The sequence below is a fragment of the Arvicola amphibius genome, chromosome 12, assembly GCF_903992535.2.
Source record: "Arvicola amphibius chromosome 12, mArvAmp1.2, whole genome shotgun sequence".
In the NCBI taxonomy this organism is placed as follows: Eukaryota; Metazoa; Chordata; class Mammalia; order Rodentia; family Cricetidae; genus Arvicola; species Arvicola amphibius.
The window spans coordinates 57,657,283-57,681,548 of record NC_052058.2 but is presented as its reverse complement, the minus strand read 5'-3'; the positions used below and the strand labels follow the sequence as shown (position 1 = coordinate 57,681,548).

Genomic DNA, 24,266 nt, shown 5'->3' with positions numbered 1-24,266 from the left:
CCATTCTCTCATATATATATATATATATATATATATATATATATATATATATATATATATATATATATGCCTTAAAGAAAGCTGGCAAAGTTATGTTCCAACCATTTTTTGACGTTCTCTCACCAAGTTAAATGTGTGTGTGTGTGTGTTTGTGTGTGTGCTTAATTTTTAATTTACCAACAACTTAATAAATGAATGAATGAAACTTGTCTATTTTGTGAAAGAGCAGCAGTGCCTTGGGAGTGGCCTTTTAGGCGTATTAAAAACTGGAAATGGTCAGATTAATGTTTTTCCAACCTAGTTATTTGAGACTAGTTTGCTTTTATGATATTTTTCTTTAAGAAAATTAAAGGCAATTTAGAAAGAAAAAAAGAGTAACTTGGGTTTGCCTTATTATTATTACCAAACTGTTAGGGAATTTCACACATCTGTTTCAGAACCTAGCTCCTCATAGACTACTGCATTGTTCAATTTTAATAGGCCTCATTTATCCTGTAAATAAACCTATATTTTCTTACCTGATCAAGTGAGCAACCAATAGGGGTCAGATGTGGCAAACACTTTAACAAAAAGCACATGTCCCCTTCAGGCTGGGGTAGAACCATATCACGATGCTTGAAGTTATTAATGGCAGTAAAATTTATGCTTCCTCCTGTTTTCCCAATTAAATCGAGGAGCCTTTTTTTCCTAAGATTCTTCTATCACCAGCTGGTTCTAATATTGTGTGTGTGAATATTGCCTGGGGTGTCTCCATCCTACATGGTGAAATTTGGCCAAAGCACATTAAGTGGGTAGTGTGGACTCTGAGCTGGAAATCAGTCCTTGTTAAGGGCTTTATTTTGGTCTATGTCATTTGTATCTGAAGTTGGCCATATTGTAAGGTTTATTACAAACAAGTTGCTATAGTATTCTCGGGGCACAATAAAAATTTATAAACAAGGCAATAAACTTATTGAAGACCTGTTGAAAAAAACTAGTTGAACATATTTAAAATAATGAAAATTTATCAGTTTTGAATATTAGAGTACTTGAAACAGTCATTAATGTATAATTAAATTAGTGTTTAGTTTAATGATAGATTTTCAGTTTTGCTTCTCATTGTGATACGTAACTGAATACAGCAGTTTCACCACATAACTCTTGCTGGGCTTTCATGCTGATCATTGGGACGTAGAGATGTTTCTGCTTTCCCCACTTAACTCCTTTTCAAGTTATTGTGTTGTATCTGTACAGGTCTTCATGTGTCTGCTGTCGATAAGTCTGTTGTAAAATAAAGGAGCGACCAGTAGAGCTGCAGTCCTAAAAATTAGTTTGTCCAAATTCCAATTTAAACCAAATCTACTTAATCTTAATCTTTATATATTTACTGTAATAAATTAAGAGTAAATTATATGGAGATATAAAGATGTTTTGGAACTGAAGATGTAACTCATTGGTAAAGTGTTTATCCAGCATGATAAAGGTTCTGGATTCCATCCCCAATACCAGAAAATAATTTTTAATGATAATCTTAAATATATTTTAGTATATTTTGATATAGAAGATAAGTGTATTCAATAATTGCTGCAGACAATTTCTGAGAGGATGTTAGCCTGTGGCATTTACTTTATACTCTATTGTTAATAGGAATTAAGAGCACTAATGCTGTATTAATCTTAGACATTTTCAGCATGCTATATTCAAAGGGCATTTTCAGGATAAAATATCACCTAATGCTGTGCTGTATGTGCTTCTGTTCCTATTTTTCTCTGCTTGGAGTGTTCTGCTTTGAACAAAGATGACATGGGGTATAGAAGGGAATGAGAGCCTGGCTAATAACATGGCTCATAATGTGTATTCTCACTCTCTTCTTTGGTGTAGAACTGGGTCTGTCACAAGAGCAGACATTTGGGTTTCTATTCTAATGTTCAAAGCTCACATTTCTTCCTGAGTGATCTGTGAGTGGAAAATCTCCAGTGTCTTACAAGATTAGTGACTGAGTAGTGTTTCTACTGATCACTTCAGCGATAAACAAATGAAAACATTTTAAAACTCAAAACTGATCACCATGTGTTTTTCTCTTTAGTTGGCAGAAAATCAATTGTGAGCGTGGCCCAGAAAACTTATTTTCTTCTGACTTCAGCTGCTTCAGCTGAGCTACAGCTGTAAATTTCTTTAAAAAGAAGGTTGGGGGGGGGGCAATACTTCTTATAAACTCTTGCTATACTTTGTAAGTGCAGGAATTCCCACAAAACCAGTTACTGGAGTTAATGACCTGTTTGTTAAGGTATTAACACTGTTCAGGTAGGAGTGAACAGTTTGAGGGTGAATGGCTGCTCAAATACTAAGATAACTCAGTAACGCATTCAGATAATGACCCAGCTAGTTAACAGTGAATTTCTGAGGAAATCCGATCAAAGTGCTTATACCCTCTGCATTTAATACCAAGTGAGCTCATCATGATTCATGTTTATAGCCATAATACCATAGAAATCATAATACCTGGGCTATTTTTTTCAAACCTACCCTTATTACTTGAACAGATTTGGCTAATTCACATCCAGTTATTAAGACATACTTCTCAGGGGCTGGAGAGATGGCTCAGAGGTTAAGAGCATTGCCTACTCTTCCAGAGGTCCTGAGTTCAATTCCCAGCAACCATATGGTGGCTCACAACTATCTGTAATGGGGTCTGGTGCCCTCTTCTGGCCTGCAGACATACATGGAAGAAATGCTGTATACACAATAAATAAACAAACAGACAGACAGAGAGAGAGAGAGAGAGAGAGAGAGAGAGATAAATGACATACTTCTCAAAATATTCCATCTGTCCTTTCCTGTGCTCAAAATTCGCAGAGCCCTGAGCATCACACCAACATACCAATACCTAGAAGCCTATTTTTGCTTGTGATGCCATTAGGGATAATTGCTATAAATAACTCTTAAAGGAGTGTCTGTGTGGAAGACCTGCCATGTGTATAGAAGGCTGTACTAGGTTAGGTAGAGTTTACAGTTCAAGAATCCTGATGAGAAAATTATACCACCCAGCCCATGTTTCTTGTAGAAAATAACTGGAAAACCAAGAGATGGTGGCCTTTACAGAGTATGAGAGTTCCCCTAGGGTCTAGTTTAAAAGATGCTGTAATTGCTCAGTCCCTTGGGCTAGGTGCTAAACTAAGAGATACCTGCCTTCAGAGGAAACAGGATTTGAAATGGGTTTCCTTTGCACATATATACCATAAAACCCATGTGAACATTTTCTGTGGCAGGTAAGCATCATTAAATGTCAAAATATAAAATACAATTCTTAAAATCTATGAATTAGAGATTGCTGTGGTCTCAAATTGCTGGCATCAGAAATGCCTGCTTTTATATTATTTGGAAGAATGTCACAAATTTTACACCATACTTCTCTCCAAATTCATGCTCTCAAATAAATAATAGTTATAAATACTATGTTTTGCATAGCCATTGGATTACTGGCCTCCATCTTAAGAGTTTAAATACTACCTCCTCCTCCATTACTGTTTCCTAACTGTACCATTAAGATGATGTTCTCTATTCATACCACTCATTTTTCAAGGTCTTCAACTCTTCTCTTCTCACTTTCCAATAAGATATCTGAAATTTCCCTTAAAATAATCCAAACTAGCTAGGTGTGGTAGCGTGTGCCTTTAATCCTAGAACTGGGAGAGAGAGGCAGGTGGATCGCTGTGACATGACATGACATGACAGCCTGGACATCCTTGACTGCAAAGAAAATCCTGCCTGAAAACAACAACACAAATTGCACTCTCTCCTGCAGTCAGATTTCAACTTCTTATAATGTTATAAAGAAAAAGTAAATATTTCAGGTACAAAATACTTTTCTTTCCCACATGCATTCTGTTCTAAGCAGTTGAATTATTAATTCGTAGTCTTATTCAAGGTAAAAATATTTACTGATCTTTTCATATTTAAAGCATGTAATATATATTAATCTGGCTTTAGAGTTATTTTTCTTGCTGGTATACATTGTTTTGGCATAACTAGAAATTGGACTGAGGCTTGTACACGTGCTAATCAGGCATTCTACCAAGGGACTACACTTTCAGGCCTACTTTTTTTTTATGTTTGTTTGTTTAAATTAAACAAGTTCTTACTAAATTTTCAGGCTGGCCTTGAACTCAACTATGTAGGGCAGGATTTGAATTTGTGATCTTCCTGCCATGGCTTCCTGGAAAAGTTGGAAATAATATGACCCTTGTCACAGTTGCTAAAAATCAACCAATTTTACAAGATATGTTTTCTCAATTTAAAAAAATTCTACTTAAGAAATAACTTTATTTGATCATCTAATAGTGTTTAAAATTCTTGGCACCTGATAATACCTTATGTGGTAAAAATTTTCCTCCCTATGATATAAAAATGTTTAAAACTATTATAACTGGGGAAAGATTTTGAGGGCAAAAAGGCCTGTTTTAAATCTCTGCCCAATGTTTCCAAGGCTATATGATCAGTATCTACTTTCTCTAAGCTTGAGGTTCCTCATGTGACGGATAATAAGGTCAACTGAAGACGATTCTGAAGGTTCAGTGCTGTGCCATCTGTTTAAAGTATGGCTCTTGCAGAAGAATCAGAGCCCAGACGGGCTCTGTGGGAGCCTTCTCAGCTTGGTCGATCACCTTCCTGGACCTGGGGGGAGTTGGGAGGACCTTGGACTTAGCATAGAGTGGGGAACCCTGATGGCTCCCTGGCCTTGAGAGGGAGGGAGGGGAGGTATGGGTGGAGGGAAGGGGAGGGAAGGGGGAGAAGGAGGGGCCGGAAGGGGGAGGAGGAGCGGAGGGAGGGGGAGGAGGAGGGAAGGAGATGGAAATTTTTAAATATATAAAAAAAAAATAAACCATGAGAAAGAAAAAAAAATAAAATAAAGTATGGCTCTTTTGCATGCTAAAAGCTTAATGCGTAATTACTGTTAGTCACTATTGTTATTATTACCTTGTTATACATGCTAATCTTGGAATCAGACTAAGTCACTTATACATGCTGGGCAAGCCCTCTATACTGAGTGAAATCCCTAGCCCAGAATATTATTACCCCAGAACTGCAGGGACATTCCCAGACTGTAATGGGTTTGTGGTCCTAGCAGTTCGTGATGGAACTCATGTTATTCTACTTGTTTCAGCAATTCGCTGATTACCCAGCTTCAGTACTTAGAACTCACATATACTTGTTTGGAGTATCTTTTACCTCATGACTGCAAATCAACCGAATTAATCTTGTAGTTTTATTCATTTGTAAGAGAGGGGAGACTAATGACCCAATCTGTTTTATACTAGGCTACTGAGGACAGTAAATTTCTAGAAATTGAATTATTTTTCCCCAAATTATATCATGTAAAATTGACATCTGTCTTTATACTTTCCAACTAATATAAGTGTGATTAAAAATTCAGATCTGAAATTAGGATCTCCAAATGTTTTCCTGATCAAGGTTATATAAGTATTTAATTTAGCAGTTTAAAAGTTTTTAGTATATAACTTTACTAACATGAGTATGGTATATATACATGTATGGCATCTTTCATTATAACCATGATTTTTTTTTTGTGATCAGGCAATGAAAACTACAAACAAATAGCAATGTGTGTGCTTTACCATATAAGCATGGATGACCGCTTTAAATCAATGTTTGCATATACTGACTGCATACCACAGGTAAGAGGCTTAAGTGAGAAAGACATTTAAGAAATATGCTCATTCCTAAATTGGACATCTGTATTGAATCCCCACTCCGCAAGGCTCAGGGATCATTTTGGAAGCGGGGGTGAGAAGACTAGTAGTCAGAAGCAGTGGATGACTTTGGGGAAGCGTCCTGCAGGCCCAGCAGAACAGGTGTACGTATGAACTCACAGCTATGTGGGTATATACAGCCCTGTACAATTTCAACCAGACCAGATCTCATTATAGAGAGGTAAGGTAGAGATGAAGGTCTGTCCCTAGCCAGGGATCCATGAGCAATTGATAGCTGCTGGAAGAGAGCCACTTTTCTTTGAAAATGTTGCCCCAATAGTTGACTGTATTCCTCTAGAAGGTCGTGCATTGAAGAACAAGTGAGCAACACAATTGGAGTTGATGAATGAAAATAAAGAGAACACAAAGTTATGTGGCTAGGGAAGGTGTGTGGGCCTGAGAGGAGTTAGGGGAAGTGGGTGACTATGATTAAAACACATTGTACAAAATCCTCAAAGACCTAGTTAAAAGGACAAAATATTAAATCTTTTTAAAGGAAATTTCAGTACTTTCACTGCTGTCTCTTAGATCTCCTATTCCTTAAAATACTTCTTAGTACTAATAGTATACTCGATCTATTCAGTAAGTAACTCATGTATGAAAATGTTTTATGTGATATGACTTAATATATTATTACTTTCATAACACACAAGGGGGGCTGGAGAGATGGCTCAGAGGTTAAGAGCACTGGCTACTCTTGCAGAGGTCCTGAGTTCAGTTCCCACCAACCACATGGTGTTTCACAACAATTTGTAATGAGACCTGGTGCCCTCTTCTGGCCTATACATGCCAGCAGAACATCGTATGCATAATAAATAAAAAATTCATGTGGTTGACAGTTTGAAGTACTTTGTATTCTGTGATAGCAAAATGCCTTATCCAGATTCTTTTGGTTTTATAGTGCTGTTCTCATGGGTTTTCTTTGCTTCATCTGTGTGATATATCTCCTGCTAGGTCTGTAGGTCTCAAAGAAGTATTTTTGCTTTTAATCTATTATATAAGTCTGGAGATGTAGTGGCTCGGGGACATTACACTCATGGACTCACTCTTGTGTCCGTTAGTCGCCTGTGAGTGAAACTCCAATAATGTGAGTCCTGGATGCTCACAACAATGATTGATCTTTTTACTGTATTTGTATGGAAAAGTTTTCTAAAATAGCAAAAGAAAATTTACAAGATCTATAGCTAAAATAAAAGGCTGCGAGGACACTTGAGCACAAGACTGCCTCACACTTAATACAGTCATTCTTAACTCTAATGCTGCACATCTCCTTGTTTCTCTAAGAGAACAGACTCAGATTTCTCTTCTTGTTATTCTGACTGTCCCTCTATTCACTCTCAATCAGTGAGTCAGAATTTAACAATCTGTTTTCAGGGATTTTAAGGTTTTCCTTGCATGTATTTAAAACCTGGTGCTCTTCCAAAGGGTCATTCCTCTTGCACTGTAGGGGTCCCTGTGAGTGCTTGCAGCAGATAGGCATTCTTCCCAGAAGGTAGAGCACATCCTTTCATTAAGACATACCCTCATGTGCTGACCTGTGTCCACACACAGCCTGTGCGCTGTGACCAAGCTGTCCAGCATGTTACAGTAGCCCTGTCCAGGGGAGATTACAGGTGATTCACTGCAGCCTGGCTCCAAGGGTTCCAGAGGTTCTGCTTTGTAGTTTCAAAGGGAGTACCTTCTCCTTCTTCAGTGTCAGACCTTTACTGACTTCAGGATATTAGTTGAAAAGCAGCCAAAAAAAATCTCTCAAAGAATGACTTTTTACCCAGATTTAAATTTTTTTAAATAATAGCATTAAGAGAGAAATAAATATAAACCAGGAAGGGGTGGAAAACTTGTTGCATTGAATATTAAATTTGGAGTTATCCTACTCTTACAGAATGTATAGTCTCAAAAATAAAATATGAAACTTCAAATGACTCAAAAAGAAGAGCCCATTTAGAGTAATTTTTAGACATGGCTGTAAGTGCAGCTTAAAACTTGGTGTCTACAAAAGTTCCCCCATCCTTACCAAAGCAGTCTTCTTCCATGTATACTTGACAGAGTGTTCTAATATCACACATGTCAATGATGGAATTTTTAAAACATTTGTCATCTGTGTTTCATGAGCCAAATTCTCCAAACCCATTCAAGTTTTGACAATTTTTTTTATTTTTTTAAAAAAGCAAACTATCTTTTTACATTTTACATACCAATTCCAATTCCCACTCCCTCCCATCCTCCCATCCCCTCCTGCTCCACCCAACTCACTATCTACTTCTAGAGAGGGTAAGGCACATTGCTTTGAGGAAGGACCAAGGCCCTCCTTACTATATCTAGGCTAAACAAGGAATCCATCCAAAGAGAATGGGTTCCAAAAAGCCAATACAAGCAATAGAGATAAATCCTGGTGCCACTGCCGGTGGCCCATCAGTCTGCCATACAACTGTCACCCACATTCAGAGGGTCTAGTTTGGTCCCAGGCTTATTCTTTCCCTGCCCAGCTAGAGTTGATGAGCTCCCATTAGCTCAGGTAAACTATTTCAGTGGGTGTCCCCATCATGGTCTTGACCCCTTTGCTCATATTCTCACTCCTCCATCTCTTCAACTGTACTTTGGGAGCTCAGCCCAATGCTCCACGCAGATCTGTGCCTCTGTTTCCATCTGTTTCCATCAGTTTCCATCTGAATGAAGGTTTTATGGTGACATTTAAGATATTCATCAGTCTGCCTACAGGGCAAGGCCAGATTGCCTGCCCCCCCTCCATTGTTTAGGGTCTTGACTGGGGTCATCCTTGTGAATTCCTGGGAATTTCTTTAGTGCCAGGTTTCTTGCTAGCTCCATAATGGCTCCCTCAATCAAAATATCCTTACTCTCCATCTCTGTTCTTCCCCTTCTCGACCATCCAGTTCCCTCAAGTTCTCCTCCCCCCTCCTTTTCTCCCCTCTTCCTCCCCTTCCACCCTCCCTTCCTTCCCCCACCCCCATGCTCCCAGTTTTGTCAGATCATGAATTTTTGACAGTTTTTAAGGTTTTTATTATTTCTCTTCTTTTATCTTTCTGAAATTTTGATTGTTGAAGGAATACGAAATTATATTATATTGGAACTTTTAGTTACTTTAATAAAACCAAGTAGTCTAGAATATATACTTAAGTACATTTAAGGCCTATAAATTTTATTTCACACTGTCCAGTTTGGGCATACTTAGATAAAAGCTTGCATGCCTTTGTTGTCAACCATTGTTCATTGCAAAATAAAAGAATAATAGAAAGGAAAACAAAAGTTAAATGAAAACAGAATATACCCTTCAGAAATTAGAAATGTCCTCCTGTCCAGGGTAGCATTTGTGTTTCCAGTGGACTTTAAACTTTCTGGGGGCAGCACACCAATTGACCTATGTATTAGAGAAAGCCCTATCATGGTGGCAGTGTCCACAGGTCAATGGAAGTTTTGTTCTTTTTGAATTACTGATAATATTTTTTCATTAAATATTAAAAATAAAGATCTTGAAGTATTACACTTGATTTTTCAGAGGAGACAATAGTAACTCTGAAGGCAGAAATGCAGTGGCTCAGCAATAATTCACATCTATTTTAGTAATCAGAGAGAATAGTTAATATGATTATAATCTTAATTACATAAGATGATATGTATGTGCTGTCTAGATTGCAAATAAAAGTATGGCTTGTAAAATGTGAATCATTCTCATCATTTCTGACTCATTCATAGTGCAGTGTTGTACAGTGTTTTACAGGATAAACCTGTAATTAGGGTAGAGTTCACATTCTGAAAATATTAAATGTCCAGAATAGGTGAGTGTGCATGCAACATTCCTCATAATCTCACCCAGTATTGCGTCACTTTTCTTCCTTTGTACTTTATTGCCTATAATTATTCAATGTGTTCTCATTTTCTTTCCCTATTTGTAATTATTCCTCAAAATTTGAGTTCAGGTCATCTTTTTTATGTATGATCTTAATGGGCTCAGTGGGTGGATTGTTTCAGGTAAGCATATTTGGATAACCAGGAGTTAATGGTTGTAGTCTAATAATAGTTAAAAGTACACATTAACAGTTCATTGTTATTTAGACCTCTGAGCTGCATGTTTTGTTTAAATAGGTGCAAATGCCATCCAGATGCTTATAAAAGTATTTATTGGTAATAGAACGGCCAATCAAAGTACATGGTTAGGTAGTGATGTCATGGTGTTATTTAATATTTTGCCCTAGAACAGCATGCAAGAGTCATCAGAGTGATCCACATGTTTTCCACCGCAGTTGTCCTGTTTGGCCCCACTTTGATCTGCATGCTTCTTTTTAGCTGAATGCTGGTAAACGTCCTTTCTGACAGCCCTCTCTGCTCTTGCTGCCATTATCTGCTGAGTTCAGAAACCAGAGCATCACTTCAAACAGGAGAGCTAGGGAGTAGCCAGTCAGAAGAGATTCCTGCGGCATGCACAGTTCTGGCATAATCATTCAAAGATGTTTGAGTAGGGGGGTGGGGTGGTGGAGGTGTATGAGAATACAGAGAGCTGTGGGGGTTGGCCTCTGGTCACTGGTAAATAAGTGAAGTCAGGTGCCAGAGAGTCTAGACACAGTGATTTCAGTCTTGGGTCTTTGGTATCTGATACTCAATATGGGACTTGTCTGATTGAACACTATTGCTTCTTCATTGCGCAGGCTGAAGACCTTTTAGTGCTTTCCTGTTAGATTAGTAAAAGATGAAAACAGACAGTTAAAACAGAACAAATCTAGTTTTAATATTTCCTAGTTGTCAGTAATTACCCTTGTGTTTGAAGTACCATGGGTAGCAATCAAATTAAAGACAACTGCACTGTGGCTCTTGGAGTTTGAATTAAGCTGGTTTTAGACTTGAGTGCTTTAAAATGGAAGTGTTCTCATTATGATGAAGCAATGATTTTCTATTAGGATACATTTCACTCATGCTTAAATTTTCTCTCAGTTTTGCAGATGGGATAATAAATTTTTCAAACCAGACGTTATTTTAAAAACATATCTGATTGTTTCTACAAGAGATTTAGCAAGGAAATTATTTTTTTTAATCCATAGCTTCTAAATATGTCATCTGCAACCTCGTTTTTCAAGGGTAATTTTTATACTTCAGGGCTAATTTGAAGTAAATATTTATTATAATATTTTACCTTCTTAAAGCATTGCTTCAATGTAATAGATTTTCATTATAAAAAGTTTAATTTAGTAAAAGTTCTAAAGGAAGATAGCAGTAACAGATTTTGAATTATATTATGAAAATGTAATCATGATAATTAGTGGATAATTGCCTGCATTTTTGCTAATTTGTTTATTTTTTAATTTGCTGACAGAATATCTGTTAAATACACATCCAGTAAATTAAGATAATTTTATTTTTGGCTTAGAGTCTCTTTATAGTACAACATTACTATGTGTTAATGATCTTTTACTCAGAGATTCATTAGTGACACGTTTGTGGTTTGTGACCTGCCCTCTGGGGAGGACATGATACATGCCAGTGTTATGTAGTTTCTGCATATAAATTACCACCATGTTATTAGAGTTGTGCATGACAATTGGAATAGAATAGTACTTTTAGTTAATTTTGTTCTCAAGCTATTGGTTGCTCACAAGAAAGGTTTATTGATTTTGACTGTATTGATTGTATGTCCTTTTTGTAGATATCTGGAGCTAACACAGAAAGTAATTAAAACCATAGCTTGCAGGCCAGATTCTAAAATAAAAACTTATTCACTTTACTATATACAAAATAATAATTTTTAAAAAATTAAGCCATGAATTTGAGAGAGTATTGTGGTGGGGGTGGAGTACATGGAAAGAATTAGAGGAAGGGAAGGAAATGGTGGAAATAATGCAATTTTAATCTCAAAAAATAAAAATATAATAGAAATAGCATAAACTTTATTAATGAAAGTGTATGGTTCTAAAAGATATTTTCCTAAAATACAACATGGAAATATTTAGGTTATATGTCTTAGAATGTTTTAAATGTTTTATCTTTATTATATCTATGTTATAAAGCTTATATGTTCATATCTTTATCTCTTATAAGCAGTTTTGACTTACCAAAAATATCTTTACTTAATATGTACTAATTTAGCTTGTTGATTTCCCCATAATAGAAGAGTGTTTTCTGAATTGTGTACGTCTGTTCACTTACACCTAGTGGCATGGAGCTGGGGAGATAGCCCAGTCAGTAAAATGTCTTCCACACACTCAGAAAGTCCCGGCTTTGATTCCCAGCAACCATATTTTAACGAAAAAAGGCCTGGAGTGATGGCCAAGCTTTAGGGAAGCTGTGGGGAGATGCTGGTCAGCCAGACTGGGCCACTTGTGAATTCCAGGTTCCAATAAGAGACAAGATAGGCAGCACCTGAAGAAGAAATCACAAGGTTGTCATGTGACCTCCATGCACCTGCACACACACCCAAAGAAACACACGTTTATATACATAATAACTAAATCACTATTAGCATACATAGCTTGTCTCTTCTTTCCTGACTTCTGTTACTTCTCAAACCTTCTCTTCATATCTGTCTATCTGATTTTCTTTTCTCATTTTATATCGATGGACAAGTTTCAGTATCTAGTCTACAGCTTTAGAAATCAGCCATATGTAGCAGTTTCTAACATACATCCAATAAAGACGTAAGCTTAGGCCTTGATTATAGTTTCTTACTGAGTACCTGTAGTTAGACTCGGCAGCTTAAATTCCACCAGTGTCAAACCCTAAGTACTTTTTTCCCTTTTTAGCTTCCAACATTTTTACTAGATGTTGGCAACACCATCCCTAACATTCTCAATTCAGGATCCCAGGAGTCATCTTTGGTTCCTTTCCTCCATTAGCCCCACTATCTAGTCAGTTATTAAGTCCCACTTTGATTCTCTTCTCTAAATATATATCTAATCAGTTCTTTTATTTCTACCCCAATTGCTCAACATAGCTGGCACAGGTAGCTATCATTTTAGTTGAGTTTTCCCTCTGCATATATGTTTTTTACTCATTTATTTATTTTTGTGTAATCTTTCTGTGTAAATTTAAATAAAATGTGACTCTAATCTCTGTGTGATACAAAACAGTTTGTCCTGATTTATACTTTATTTCCTGACACTTGTCCTCAGAAACGTTAAGTAATTTTGGTGTGTCCTTAGGATGAAGCCCAGAGTCCTTAACGTGTTACAGGAGCTGCAGGATCTAGCTCTAGCCTTCTTAGCCCCCTTTTCATCAGCTGTGCCTGGCTTCCTTCAGTTCTTCAGAACAGTTGTGTTCTTTGCTCCTTTGTCACTTTTATATGAGTTGTTTTCTTCATTTGGACTGCCCAGCTTCCAGGCAATATTTTTAGTTCCTTAATGTGCTGAGGTGTTGCTTGATGTTTCCTAGCGTTCTCTACACTCCTTGGAAATTCCTGTTTACTACTGGCCATTTAGTTATTTGTTACCACCTATTTACTCATTGTGGCTGTTTAACAGTTAAAGCTTTCCAATTTATAATAAACTGTAGATTACCTTATTTCCAATGTATAATTTAAGAGAATACTTAATACTTCTACTTCTGGGATTTGTTTTGGTGTTTTGAATAATATATAACTTTGTTTCTTGCTAGTTAATGAAGATGCTCTTTGAGTGTTCAGATGAACGAATTGACTTGGAGCTGATTTCTTTCTGCATTAATCTTGCTGCTAACAAGAGAAATGTCCAGCTCATCTGTGAAGGTCAGTGCACAGAGCTTCACAAGTAGCCGTTTAAACATATGGTAACTTGCATATAATGAGAAATAGGTAATAAAAGGGAGAAAGAATACAATGTAAACATATATTCTTCTAAGTTTCTTCAGTATGCTTATACTTCTTATGGGCCTCATAGGATATCCATTTCTGATGGTTATACTTTTGGTAATATTTCATACACAAATCAGCTTGTATTTATTTTAAAGGTAATGAACTATAAGAATATGAGGATATTGTTTCTATAGTATCCTGATAAAATGACCTACCTTACTCAGGATGCTTCAATGGCTACTGGCCATCAGTTTTTACTTCTGAGGAGTACATGTTCATTATAAAAAATATAAATGAGCAAGCACAAAACCTTAAATCTTTATTCTTATCACTCAGAAATTAATCAATTTTTGTATAATGCTTCTATAAAATTTTGAATAAAAATGTGATTTTTCTCTCTGTACCTTATAAAATGGTCTTCTAAAAATAATATTTTAACTATCATTCCATATAATAAAATGCTTTTATAAAAGTGGGCTAACAAGAGGGCTTGGTAGATAAAGGAGCTTGACACACAAACCTTTTGACCTAAGTTCAATCCATATAAGATCTGACTACTCAAAGTTGTCCTCTTACCTCCACATGCATGCCATAACACACACAAACACGCAAACATCATGTTCACACATACACAAAAATAATATTAGCAAACATTTTAAAACTCAAAGCATAATTGAGCTGTGATTTTGCCATTGTCTACTTCTTTTGCATAGTTAACTTGTTGCTCTTCCTTTCAAGCTTAAACAGTGCTGTAGAAACTATCCTTTCTCTAGCTCTTTCTATGTTTCCAGTTTTGTATTTTTAGAAGTCCTAGAAGTATAATATTTTTCAAAAGTGTTTTTTATTTGTGGAACATAATCCAAAGCCAAGAAAGCATATACTATATGAGCCTATTTTGATAAAGCTCTAGATCATAAAGCTTAACTATGTCTAAAAAGATAAACAAGAGAAGTAAAAGAAGGGGTAAAGGAAAATAGTTGTGTGGGAGGATAAAATTGAAAGGCAGGGCACAGGAATGAACAAGCATATTCTATGCGTAGTTTCTATGGTGTGTGGTTTGGGTTACACAGCACATACATTTGTCTGATTCAGATTGTACACTTAAGGATTCTGTATTGTATTAGATGTACCCCAAACAAAAGCCATTTAAGCTTAATGTCACCTCAGTGTGATCCAGAAATTTCTGTTTTAGGAAATGGGCTAAAGATGCTCATGAAAAGAGCTTTGAAGCTCAAGGACCCCCTGCTGATGAAGATGATCAGAAATGTCTCCCAGCATGATGGACCCACCAAAAGTTTGTTCATCGTGAGTAGCTTCCATCCTAAAACCTTGAGATCCCAGTGTTAAGTTGCTGCATTTGGGGAGACAGCTCTTTCTGGGTTCTCTTCAAACATTTACTCAGGACTCAAGCAACCTCTGCACTTGGGAGAACCTTTATGAGCTTAACTTAATGGCAGTAATGAGTAAAATTCTCAAAAGATTAAATGAAGGAAAATATTCAGAGCCAGTATCCACAAAAAGAGTACAAGGGGCATCTCTCTTTCTGAGTCTTGGTTTCCTCAGTCTACAGTGTTTGCAAGAAAAAAAAAAGGACCCTTGAAAAAGCCTTTAGGAAAAGGAAGGTGACAGGAGTAAGGTAATGACAGGAGTGGATATAGTCAGAATTGTTATGTATGTGCATAACTGTGTTATAACAAAGCCCATTAATGTGAACAGTTAAAAACAGTGATTTAACTTAATTAAATTACTCTCTGACAACCTGAGTTTAATCCCAAGACCTACACACTGGAAAGAACCGACTCCTTAAGTTGGTCTCTGACCTCCATGCATATGCAGTTGTCTGCACATGTATGCATGCATACATATCTATTTCCATATTAATATTTTGCATGAGTTTGGTACATTTTCTCCTTCAAGTTGTCCTCTAACTTCCATATGCACACATACACACCACAAATGTAAGCAATAAATGATAAAAATATGGGACAAAAACAAACAAAAATTCTTTAGCTTCAAAAAGTAGTTGGAGCCCCTAGTTTGCTGTCCTCTGCTTTGATGAACATACAGTGCAAAGGCCCAGCATGGCAGACATATGTGCATTGCCAAAGGTGTGCTTCCTGTTACTATGTCACTGTTTCTCCAGAGTTCTGAAGGAGAAAGCTAGCGAGCAGAATAGTAAAGAACCCAAGGTCTGACACAGATGCTTGGGCAAGTATTTTAACCTCCATGAACCTCACTGTCTCTCCTGTAGATTACATAAAGAGCCCCATTCTCAAGGAGCCATGATAATAATGAAGTGTTGAGAAACTCCTGCTGTAACTGAGTGCTGAGACAAATTAGCTGCCATGATTACTTTACTTAAAATCCATTCCAGAGTTAAAGCTTTAGTCACGTGCCTATTATAGAACACACATCATCAATTTGTAAATACTTCAAAAGATGAAACAAACAAAAAAGAGAAGAAAGGAGGTAATCAGATATCCCTAGTGCCTAAATTCTCTGATCATGAACTAGCCCAAAATAGGGAATTTGGACCCAGAGATTTTCTGAACAGTACAATTTAAGCTACAGTAAGAAGTTACTGTGTAGTTGGCATCCTGCTAAAGTTGGTAGGATGGTTATTGATCAGTCATTCCTACTGTTATGTGACCTTATGAGAGTCAGGATTTCTGAGGTAATTTAAGGTCCAATAACCCAGATGTAAGAGAGCCTGAAAGAGCCTTGCCCAGCTATGTTGTGTCTTCATCAAACGATTCTACTGGTCAACTAGTGAGCTTTAATTTACTTCATATGGGAGTGAAATGACTGAGCATGCATTTGCTAAATCTTCACAAGTGGTTGTATTGTACAACCAGGAAGTACATCGCTGCTCCAAGTGAATGCAGGGCCCAGCACCATGTATGTCAGGAACAAGGACAGAAATTAATCTTCCTACCTCCTGGCTGCTCCAGCCCAAGCCACTTTGCTTCCCATATTTGGACAGTTGCGCCAACTGTTGCTTGAGTGCTGCTTCCCGGAGTGAGGGTCATTTTGTTATCTGTTTGTTTCTCTGAAAATGTGTCTGTACTGACATCTGGACATCAGTGGATAGCTGATGTTAGAAATCCGTGTCTTCAACAGAGAGCATAAACAATATATCCACATTCCCATGATCCAGGCTTATGTTCAGACCTTCTTATTCATCTGTACCTGCTTAATCCAGAATTCTTTCTCCATTACCTACCACAACTTGCCAGATACCACATCCCTATACTCTGCAGTAATAGGCTATAAAATCTTAAAGATGGTAGATCAGCTTGGTACTTCCATTAGAAGCAAATTTATCTAAATGTTCTTTCTGTTGTAATGAAGGCTGCTTGATCGTTCGGTCGCTTGGCCCCAAAATACTCACACAGAGACTATATTATTTAAGTCACTGCTTGGCCCACTAGCTCTAATTTCTTATTGGCTAACTCTTAATTTAACCCATCTCCATTAATCTGTGTATTACCACATGGCTGTGGCTTATGGGCAAGGATCGGCGTCAGTCTCGGGCCGGGAATACAAGGCTTCTCTCTGCCTCTGCCTCCTTTCTCCCAGCATTCAGTTTAGTTTTCCCCACCTAGCTAAGTTCTGCCCTATCAACAGGCCAAGGCAGTTTGTTTATTCATTAACCAATAAAAGCAACACAAAGACAGAAGGACCTCCCACACCATGTTTTCAAAAGTGTCCAGTTTATCCAGGTACAAAAGTGAAAACTTAACCACTTTGATTTCTTTATTTGCTTGCCACATAGTCTCAGAATGTTGTTAATGACTTATTGAAGGCATTGTGAGAACAAGATTTATATTTTTCCCAACATTTCTGCCACAATATTATTCACATTTAGCAGGTACTTAATATTTGAGTATATTAGTATTAAATAAATTCTCTTTGACTTGAAATCTAACTTCCAGCCATAAGATATTAAGATTTATTTCAAAGCAATGACAATAATTGCTTTAATATGTGTGAAGTGGCTACTGTGTAGATGATAGTTCCAACATTATATTCTTAAAAGGCATCATCCTATTTTCAGAAATTGTAGTTTCCTTAAGGTTCACAGCAAGTAAATGATAGATCTGTGAGTTGAGATCAAGTCTTCCTGAATCAAGGGTCTGCAGGTTTTGACCAAAGAGGAGAAAACATCCCTTCTTCCCTTATTGATGGTCCTTTGTACACAATTACCACAATCACTATTTCAACATGCTGGAAAAAAAGAAAGAAAGGAAAGGAAACCCCACTTCTCATTGTAATGTTGCAACTGTCCAGTCAGCATACCCTCTCTGGAGCTTACCATCAGATCCTTAACAAGTTAACTCAGTTAAATTGAGAACTATGTTTTGTTTTGCTTTTTTTTTTTTTTTACCAGTTATTAGATTAGATCCTTTCCTACATTTTAACTCTGTTGCGATTCTGCTTCCTCAGGATTATGTTGGGGACCTTGCAGCTCAGATTTCCAGTGATGAAGAGGAGGAGTTTGTAATTGAGTGTTTGGGAACTCTGGCAAATCTGACCATCCCAGACCTAGACTGGGAGCTGGTTCTGAAGGAGTACAAGCTAGTTCCATTCCTCAAAGATAAGCTGAAGCCAGGTCTGTGTCCATGTTATAGATTTTTTGCTTAAGCTCTGGGTTTTGGATAGGGTTGCTTACCAAGTATTGTATGAGTCCGTTGTTCTAGGCAGCACACTATTCCAACAGTGTTGTTTTTAGAAAGATTATTACCAAACCCCCTATTTTCTGTAAGTCCTCATTTGTCCTAAGTTGTCATAAAATGATTTCTTTCTTTTCTTTTTTTTCTTCTTTTCTTCTTTCTTTCTTCTTTTTTTTTTTTTTTGTTTTTGGTTTGTTTGTTTGTTTGTTTGTTTGTTTTGGGGGGAGATTTTTTTGGTTTTTTGAGACAGGGTTTCTCTGTAGCTTTGGAGCCTGTCCTGGAACTCACTCTTTAGACCAGGCTGGCCTTGAACTCACTGAGATCTGCCTGCCTCTGCCTCCCAAGTGCCGAGATTAAAAATGTGTGCATCGCCACTACCCAGCTAAGAGTAATTTCTTAACATTAGTTTCTCTTCCCTATTTATTTTTGATTTTAGATTTTTACTGTCTCTTTATTAACAAGTGTCCCCCCATGTATACATGCAGATGTGGAAACACACACACAGTAAAGAGTCTTTTACCGTCTGCTTACATTATCTTTCAGTTGTACTTTCAAATATAATATTTACAGCATCCTATTGTCTCACCAGTACTACAGGCTCTCATGGAGAAACATGAAAAATCTGAAATAAAACGACAAGTTTATAAGCATGTCAGATATCCATTGGATGGGTTTAACATCTTTTAGTATCTTTTCTGTGCACTTAAATTTGACAGAACAAATGGCTTTCCTCAAGACACTCAATGAAAACCTTCCATGTCTTCATTTTGCCAGGTGCTGCAGAGGATGACCTTGTTTTAGAAGTGGTTATAATGATCGGAACTGTATCTATGGATGATTCTTGCGCTGCACTGCTAGCTAAATCTGGAATAATCCCGGCACTCATTGAACTGCTGAATGGTAATTCTCATTTTCATGTCAATGTGTAAAGGATATTATTTTAAATTTAAAATGTAAAATAAAGAATCCACAATGTTATATGTGTTTTGCTGGGGACCAGCCTCAGCAGAGAAGTGGATCTCGAATCTGGGATGTCTGGAAGGTGAAATGAGTACACGAACACAGGGTGCTTTGCCATCTCTGCAGTATTTTCTTTCTTTAATCATAGGATTAACTAAATTATGTAGTAACAAAGATGAACTAAATAAGCTACTAACTAGGATAGGATAGAATAATATGAAAGGACTTGAGGTTGCTGCTAAGGACATTACTATGAAGCAATTCTGTACCAATTTCATGTGCATTTCCCTCCTTTCCCAGATTCAACAAGTATTACTGAATCACTTCTTTCTGTCTAACTTTATCTTGGTTTGAGTTTGGTCTTTTCTGTTGTGCAACCCTTTCTTTTTGTATCTTAACTTCTCAGTAAGAACATTAACTTGGAAGCTGATTCTAAGCATCATATTTTCTTTTAGATTCACAGGATATTGCCCTCTGAACCTGTCAGAAAAATAAATGTCCTATATCTATCTTCCCTGCCGAACGCATATATCCATTGAACACTTGAAATGAAGTTGTCAGGACTGAGAACCTGAATTTTCAATTTAATTTAAATTGAACTAGCTACAGTAGTGTGAGGGTACAATATTAGTGGGGAACTTGAGTCTTCCCTTACTCCGTATTGCTCTTAAGGGTCTAGGGCTCATTAGTTTCCCATTTCAGATCATATTTATCTGAAATTAGCATTGTTTCATTGGGGTAATTTTCTATTCCATCTTAGAGATTAAAACTAGCTAATTATATAAAATTAAACTTGCTAGTGTGAGACATCTAAAAAAAGCACATTTCTTATTCTCAGTCCTTCCAGGGCCATTTATAAGATATATATGTATATACATTTTATTAATTTTAGTAGACATTTTGAAGTATACTATGCATAAAGAAAATCCACAAATTATAGGTTTATATTCAGTGAACTCTCAAAGTAAGCATAGCCATACTGCATTACCTATGTAGGGAGGTAAATATTACTGGCACTCTAGAAGTGCATCTGCTGTTTTCCCAATCATTAATGTTTCCATTGAGAGATTTCTATCTTCTGAACATTCTTTTTGAGAATTTCACATATCTGTACAATAAAATATGATCATCCTATTTTTCCCGTCTAGCTTTTTCCATACCCTTCTCAAGACACTCTCTTTCCAACTTCATTTTTTATTTTATTTTATTGATTTTATTGAGCTCTACATTTTCTCTGCTCCCCTCCCTGCCTCTCCCCTCCCCTTCAACCCTCTCCCCAATTTACTCAGGAGATCTTGTCTTTTTCTACTTCCCATGTAGATTAGATCTATGTATGTCTCTCTTAGGGTCCTCAATGTTGTCTAAGTTCTCTGGGATTGTAATTTGTGGTCTGGTTTTCTTTGCTTTATGTTAAAAGCCACTTATGAGTGAGTACATGTGATAATTGTCTTTCTGGGTCTGGATTACCTCACTCTAAATGATGTATTCTAGCTCCATCCATTTTCCTGCAAAATTCAAGATGTCATTTTTTTTCTGCTGTGTAGTACTCCATTGTGTAAATGTACCACATTTTCCAACTTCATTTTTTTTTATAACCCATTAAATCCAGTAAGTGCTGCCCCTATGTGCATAGGTGTGGCCATCCACTGAGAAACCTAGCAATGGCTATTCCTCAAAAGAGTGAGCAACTGTTCCCTTTCCAGCAGCTGTTCACTGCTAGTATCTCCTCAGTAAGGGGTGGAGCTAGCTGGATGTGGTGGGTCTTAGACAGGCAACCATGGCTACTATGTATGCATTATTGCACTAGGCGTGCAATGTCCAGAAGACAGCATTGCACAGCACCCCTCCCCATCACTTGGCTCTTGATGTTCTTTTCACCTCTGCTTCCATAGTGTTACCTGAGCCATGTTAGTAATCCAGGAAATTGAGATGTCCCATTAAGGTGAAGCACTTAAGTCTCTTTTTCTCAGACTTTGATCAGTTCTGCATCTCTCTGTTGCCTGCTGTTCAGTGCAGGAGTGAGCTTCTCTGACCAAAGCTGACAAGAACCAGGTCTATGGCATAAGCATAAATACTTAGAAGGCTATTCGACAGCATGACCATTTAGCCGAGGGTCTGTGATCTCCCTAACTGTGAGCTTTGACTAGGATTATAGTACCAGGCATGAAATTCATTCTTATGGAACAGACCTCAAACTCAGCAAGAAGGTGGTTAGTTATCTCACAACATTATTGCCACTATGTATCAAGAGACACATCTTTTCTGGCAGATTGGTGTTGTACTTTCTATGCAGTGTCTGGTGTTAGGTGAGTTCACTGATGTCTTTTCTCTCCCAGTAGCCTTCATAGCACTTTGGCTCTGTGAAAACTAGACAACAGGAAGTTTCCCGGTCAGTTGGAGATTAGATTTAGTGTCCTGAATCCAAAATGTACACTGTCTTTAGCAGTAGAGTCTTACCATGTAGTTATGGTGGGTAACAAAGAGCAATAACAATAGCCTGTATTTTTAGAGACCTTTGGGAACCAATAACTCACTGGGAGATATTCTGTGCCTTCTACTACAATTTTTAGCTATTAATCTGTCTTCTGGGACCCATGTAGGGTAATTTTATTCTCTTTTTGTTCTTTAAGTTATATTTTGAAATTAGCAGAGTAACTAGTGACTTTCCATAAAGGGTTTCATACATCCTTCATTTTGGTTTACCTGCTTCTCTTGCCTATGCCCTCACCCCCTCCTCACTTTCTCCTCTAACCCCCAGTGTTCAGACCTCTTCTTCCATTGCATGTGTGTACTGCTGCACCTCCACTTATGTTTGCTGTTGTGCTGTGAACAGTAGGTTTCCATGTGGCTTTTCATATCTCTTTCCTTTCATTAGCCTGCTCTTTACTCCATGGCTTCCCGCCACCCTATGTCCCTCCCTGCTAGGTCTTTCCACTCCTGTATTCACTCACTGCTTTGGTGTCACCTGTAATCTATTGTTTCCTCTCCCTTTACATGTCCCCACAAGACCCTTTCTAGTTTTCTGGCTTCCATTTGCGCTGCATGTTAAAACACAAGAGTTGAAGCTAGTATCCATATCAGAAAAGAAATATTTAGCTTTCTGGTCTTGGGTTATATCACTGATAATTTGACTTTGCTTGGATTTTAACTGTGTACATGAAATTGGGCTGATTTATGAGATCCATCTATGTTACTTATAGACTTTCTCTTTTCCATTGTCATATATAGTATTATAAATATATGTATCTTTTGTGTCATTGAAGGGTTTTGTGATATGGGGCATACGGAACAGTAACTATTACAAATAATGTTTCTAAAGTCTTTTCTTTGACCATTAATGTTTGTGCTCGTTTCTATCAGGTGTGTATCTGAGACTTGCTGGTCAGAGAGTTGGCATTATGTTTAGCTTTCAGTAAATGGTGCAGTCTGTTTCCCAGTGTGGTTGTGTCGGTTTCAGGTCCAGTTCCCAGTGCAGGACAGTTAAAGCTACTCAGCCACCGCCACCCTCTGCACTGGCAGTCCATTAGGTGAAGCCTTCCTACCATTATCTTCTTGTGTTGTTAATTTAACTTTCCCCAGTAATCAATGAAATTGAACTCTAATTTGTGTTTACTGTTCATTTAGGTTAGGCATGGCCAGTAAGATGAATTACTATATAGGTCTATTGTATATTTTCTTTTCTGATTTTTTAATTTGCTTTGTAATTTAATATTTTACAAGACCATCTAATAATATAGTCATATTTCAAATTATTCCATCTCAAAAATGTAATATGTACATATTTACTCTAATATACCCTTCCCACAGCCAGAAGTTCATAGATTAGAGCTAATTAAAAGACACTAGATAGTTGGGTTGTGAAAATGAAGACAGTGCAGTGGACAGAAGGTGAAGATCTCGTGAAGCTGCAGAGTTAGAAAATGACGCGTGTCAGTGCTCTGCTGCAGCTTAGCCGAGAGTGCTGAGTGTTTACGATAGCAGCAGCTCAGTTTCACTGTGTTGCAGGTTCTCTAATATGCACCTACCGCAAGGTGATATGTAGAATTTTCTTAACTAAATAGGAGAAAAGGATCATGTACACTTTTAGTGTTTAAAGCCTTGTAGAGCAAAGCCTACATGGAAAGAGATTGGTGGACAGCCTGAGTAATTTTGGAAGTTAGTGATGGAAATCATCTTAGACAGGTTAGACCTGAAGAGGCTCACACTTTAGTACACATGGCCAGTTCGACACTGTTAGCCAGGAAATATGTTTCTAACATGTCACTGAACTGTTGCCAAGAGTATATGGCGAAATTACTCTATCAGTAAATCACATTTACTGTTAAATTACAAGTTTGTCATATTAAACATTTATTATATTATTTATTATCATCATAAAATATAAATAAAAATAGCCTTTATGATTGCATTTTATCACAATAATTGGATTGAAATAAAAATACCTCTTTTAGGCCAATATATGTAAAGTTTAACTTGGTGAATATTATTCAACAAAATGTCTTTTTATAATAGTCCATTTTCTTTTTCTTTTCTTGAGCTTCTGGGGGTCAAACCCAGGTTGTCATAATACTAGGCAAGTGCTTTATCACTGAGCTGCATTCTACGCCAGTAGTCCAATTCCTAATTAGACTTCAACTCTAGAAGGCATCCTTTTGTCAGTGCTTTTCCCATGTGGGATCACCATGGGGTGGTGATTGCTCAGGTGCTGCTGTTTGTCTGCCTGCCACTGTCACTCTGTTGTTTCCCAGATGTTTTAGTTCCGTGGATAAATACAGAATTCTGTCATGGAAGCTTCTGTTTCCTTTCAGCTCAGCAAGAAGATGATGAATTTGTGTGTCAGATAATTTATGTCTTCTACCAGATGGTTTTCCATCAGGCCACAAGAGATGTCATAATCAAGGAAACACGTATCCTTTCAATGTGTAAAATATTTGACCATTTACAATTGCAGAGACATTCGGTTTTGGTATTTTCTTTCAAATGTTGAAATGCTGTAGAAAACAGCAGACTTAGAAATGAATTTAAATGGCAGTTTCTCTTCTATGGTAATTGTTTGCATGAAAGTAGTACGGGATAAAGGAAATCTGAAATCGGCAGTATTCCAGAATCAGA

General features: G+C 37.2%; 1 protein-coding gene across 1 annotated transcript in view; it reads left to right on the top strand.

Moving 5' to 3' along the window:
- Kifap3 (kinesin associated protein 3) overlaps positions 1–24,266 on the top strand; it is a 129,725-nt gene that overhangs the window by 54,326 nt on the left and 51,133 nt on the right. Inside the window, exons 11-16 of the mRNA XM_038349684.1 lie at positions 5,575–5,675; positions 13,347–13,455; positions 14,714–14,826; positions 17,968–18,133; positions 18,969–19,094; positions 23,963–24,061. Coding sequence (XP_038205612.1) covers positions 5,575–5,675; positions 13,347–13,455; positions 14,714–14,826; positions 17,968–18,133; positions 18,969–19,094; positions 23,963–24,061 — 714 coding nt within the window. The remainder of the gene's footprint in view (positions 1–5,574; positions 5,676–13,346; positions 13,456–14,713; positions 14,827–17,967; positions 18,134–18,968; positions 19,095–23,962; positions 24,062–24,266) is intronic.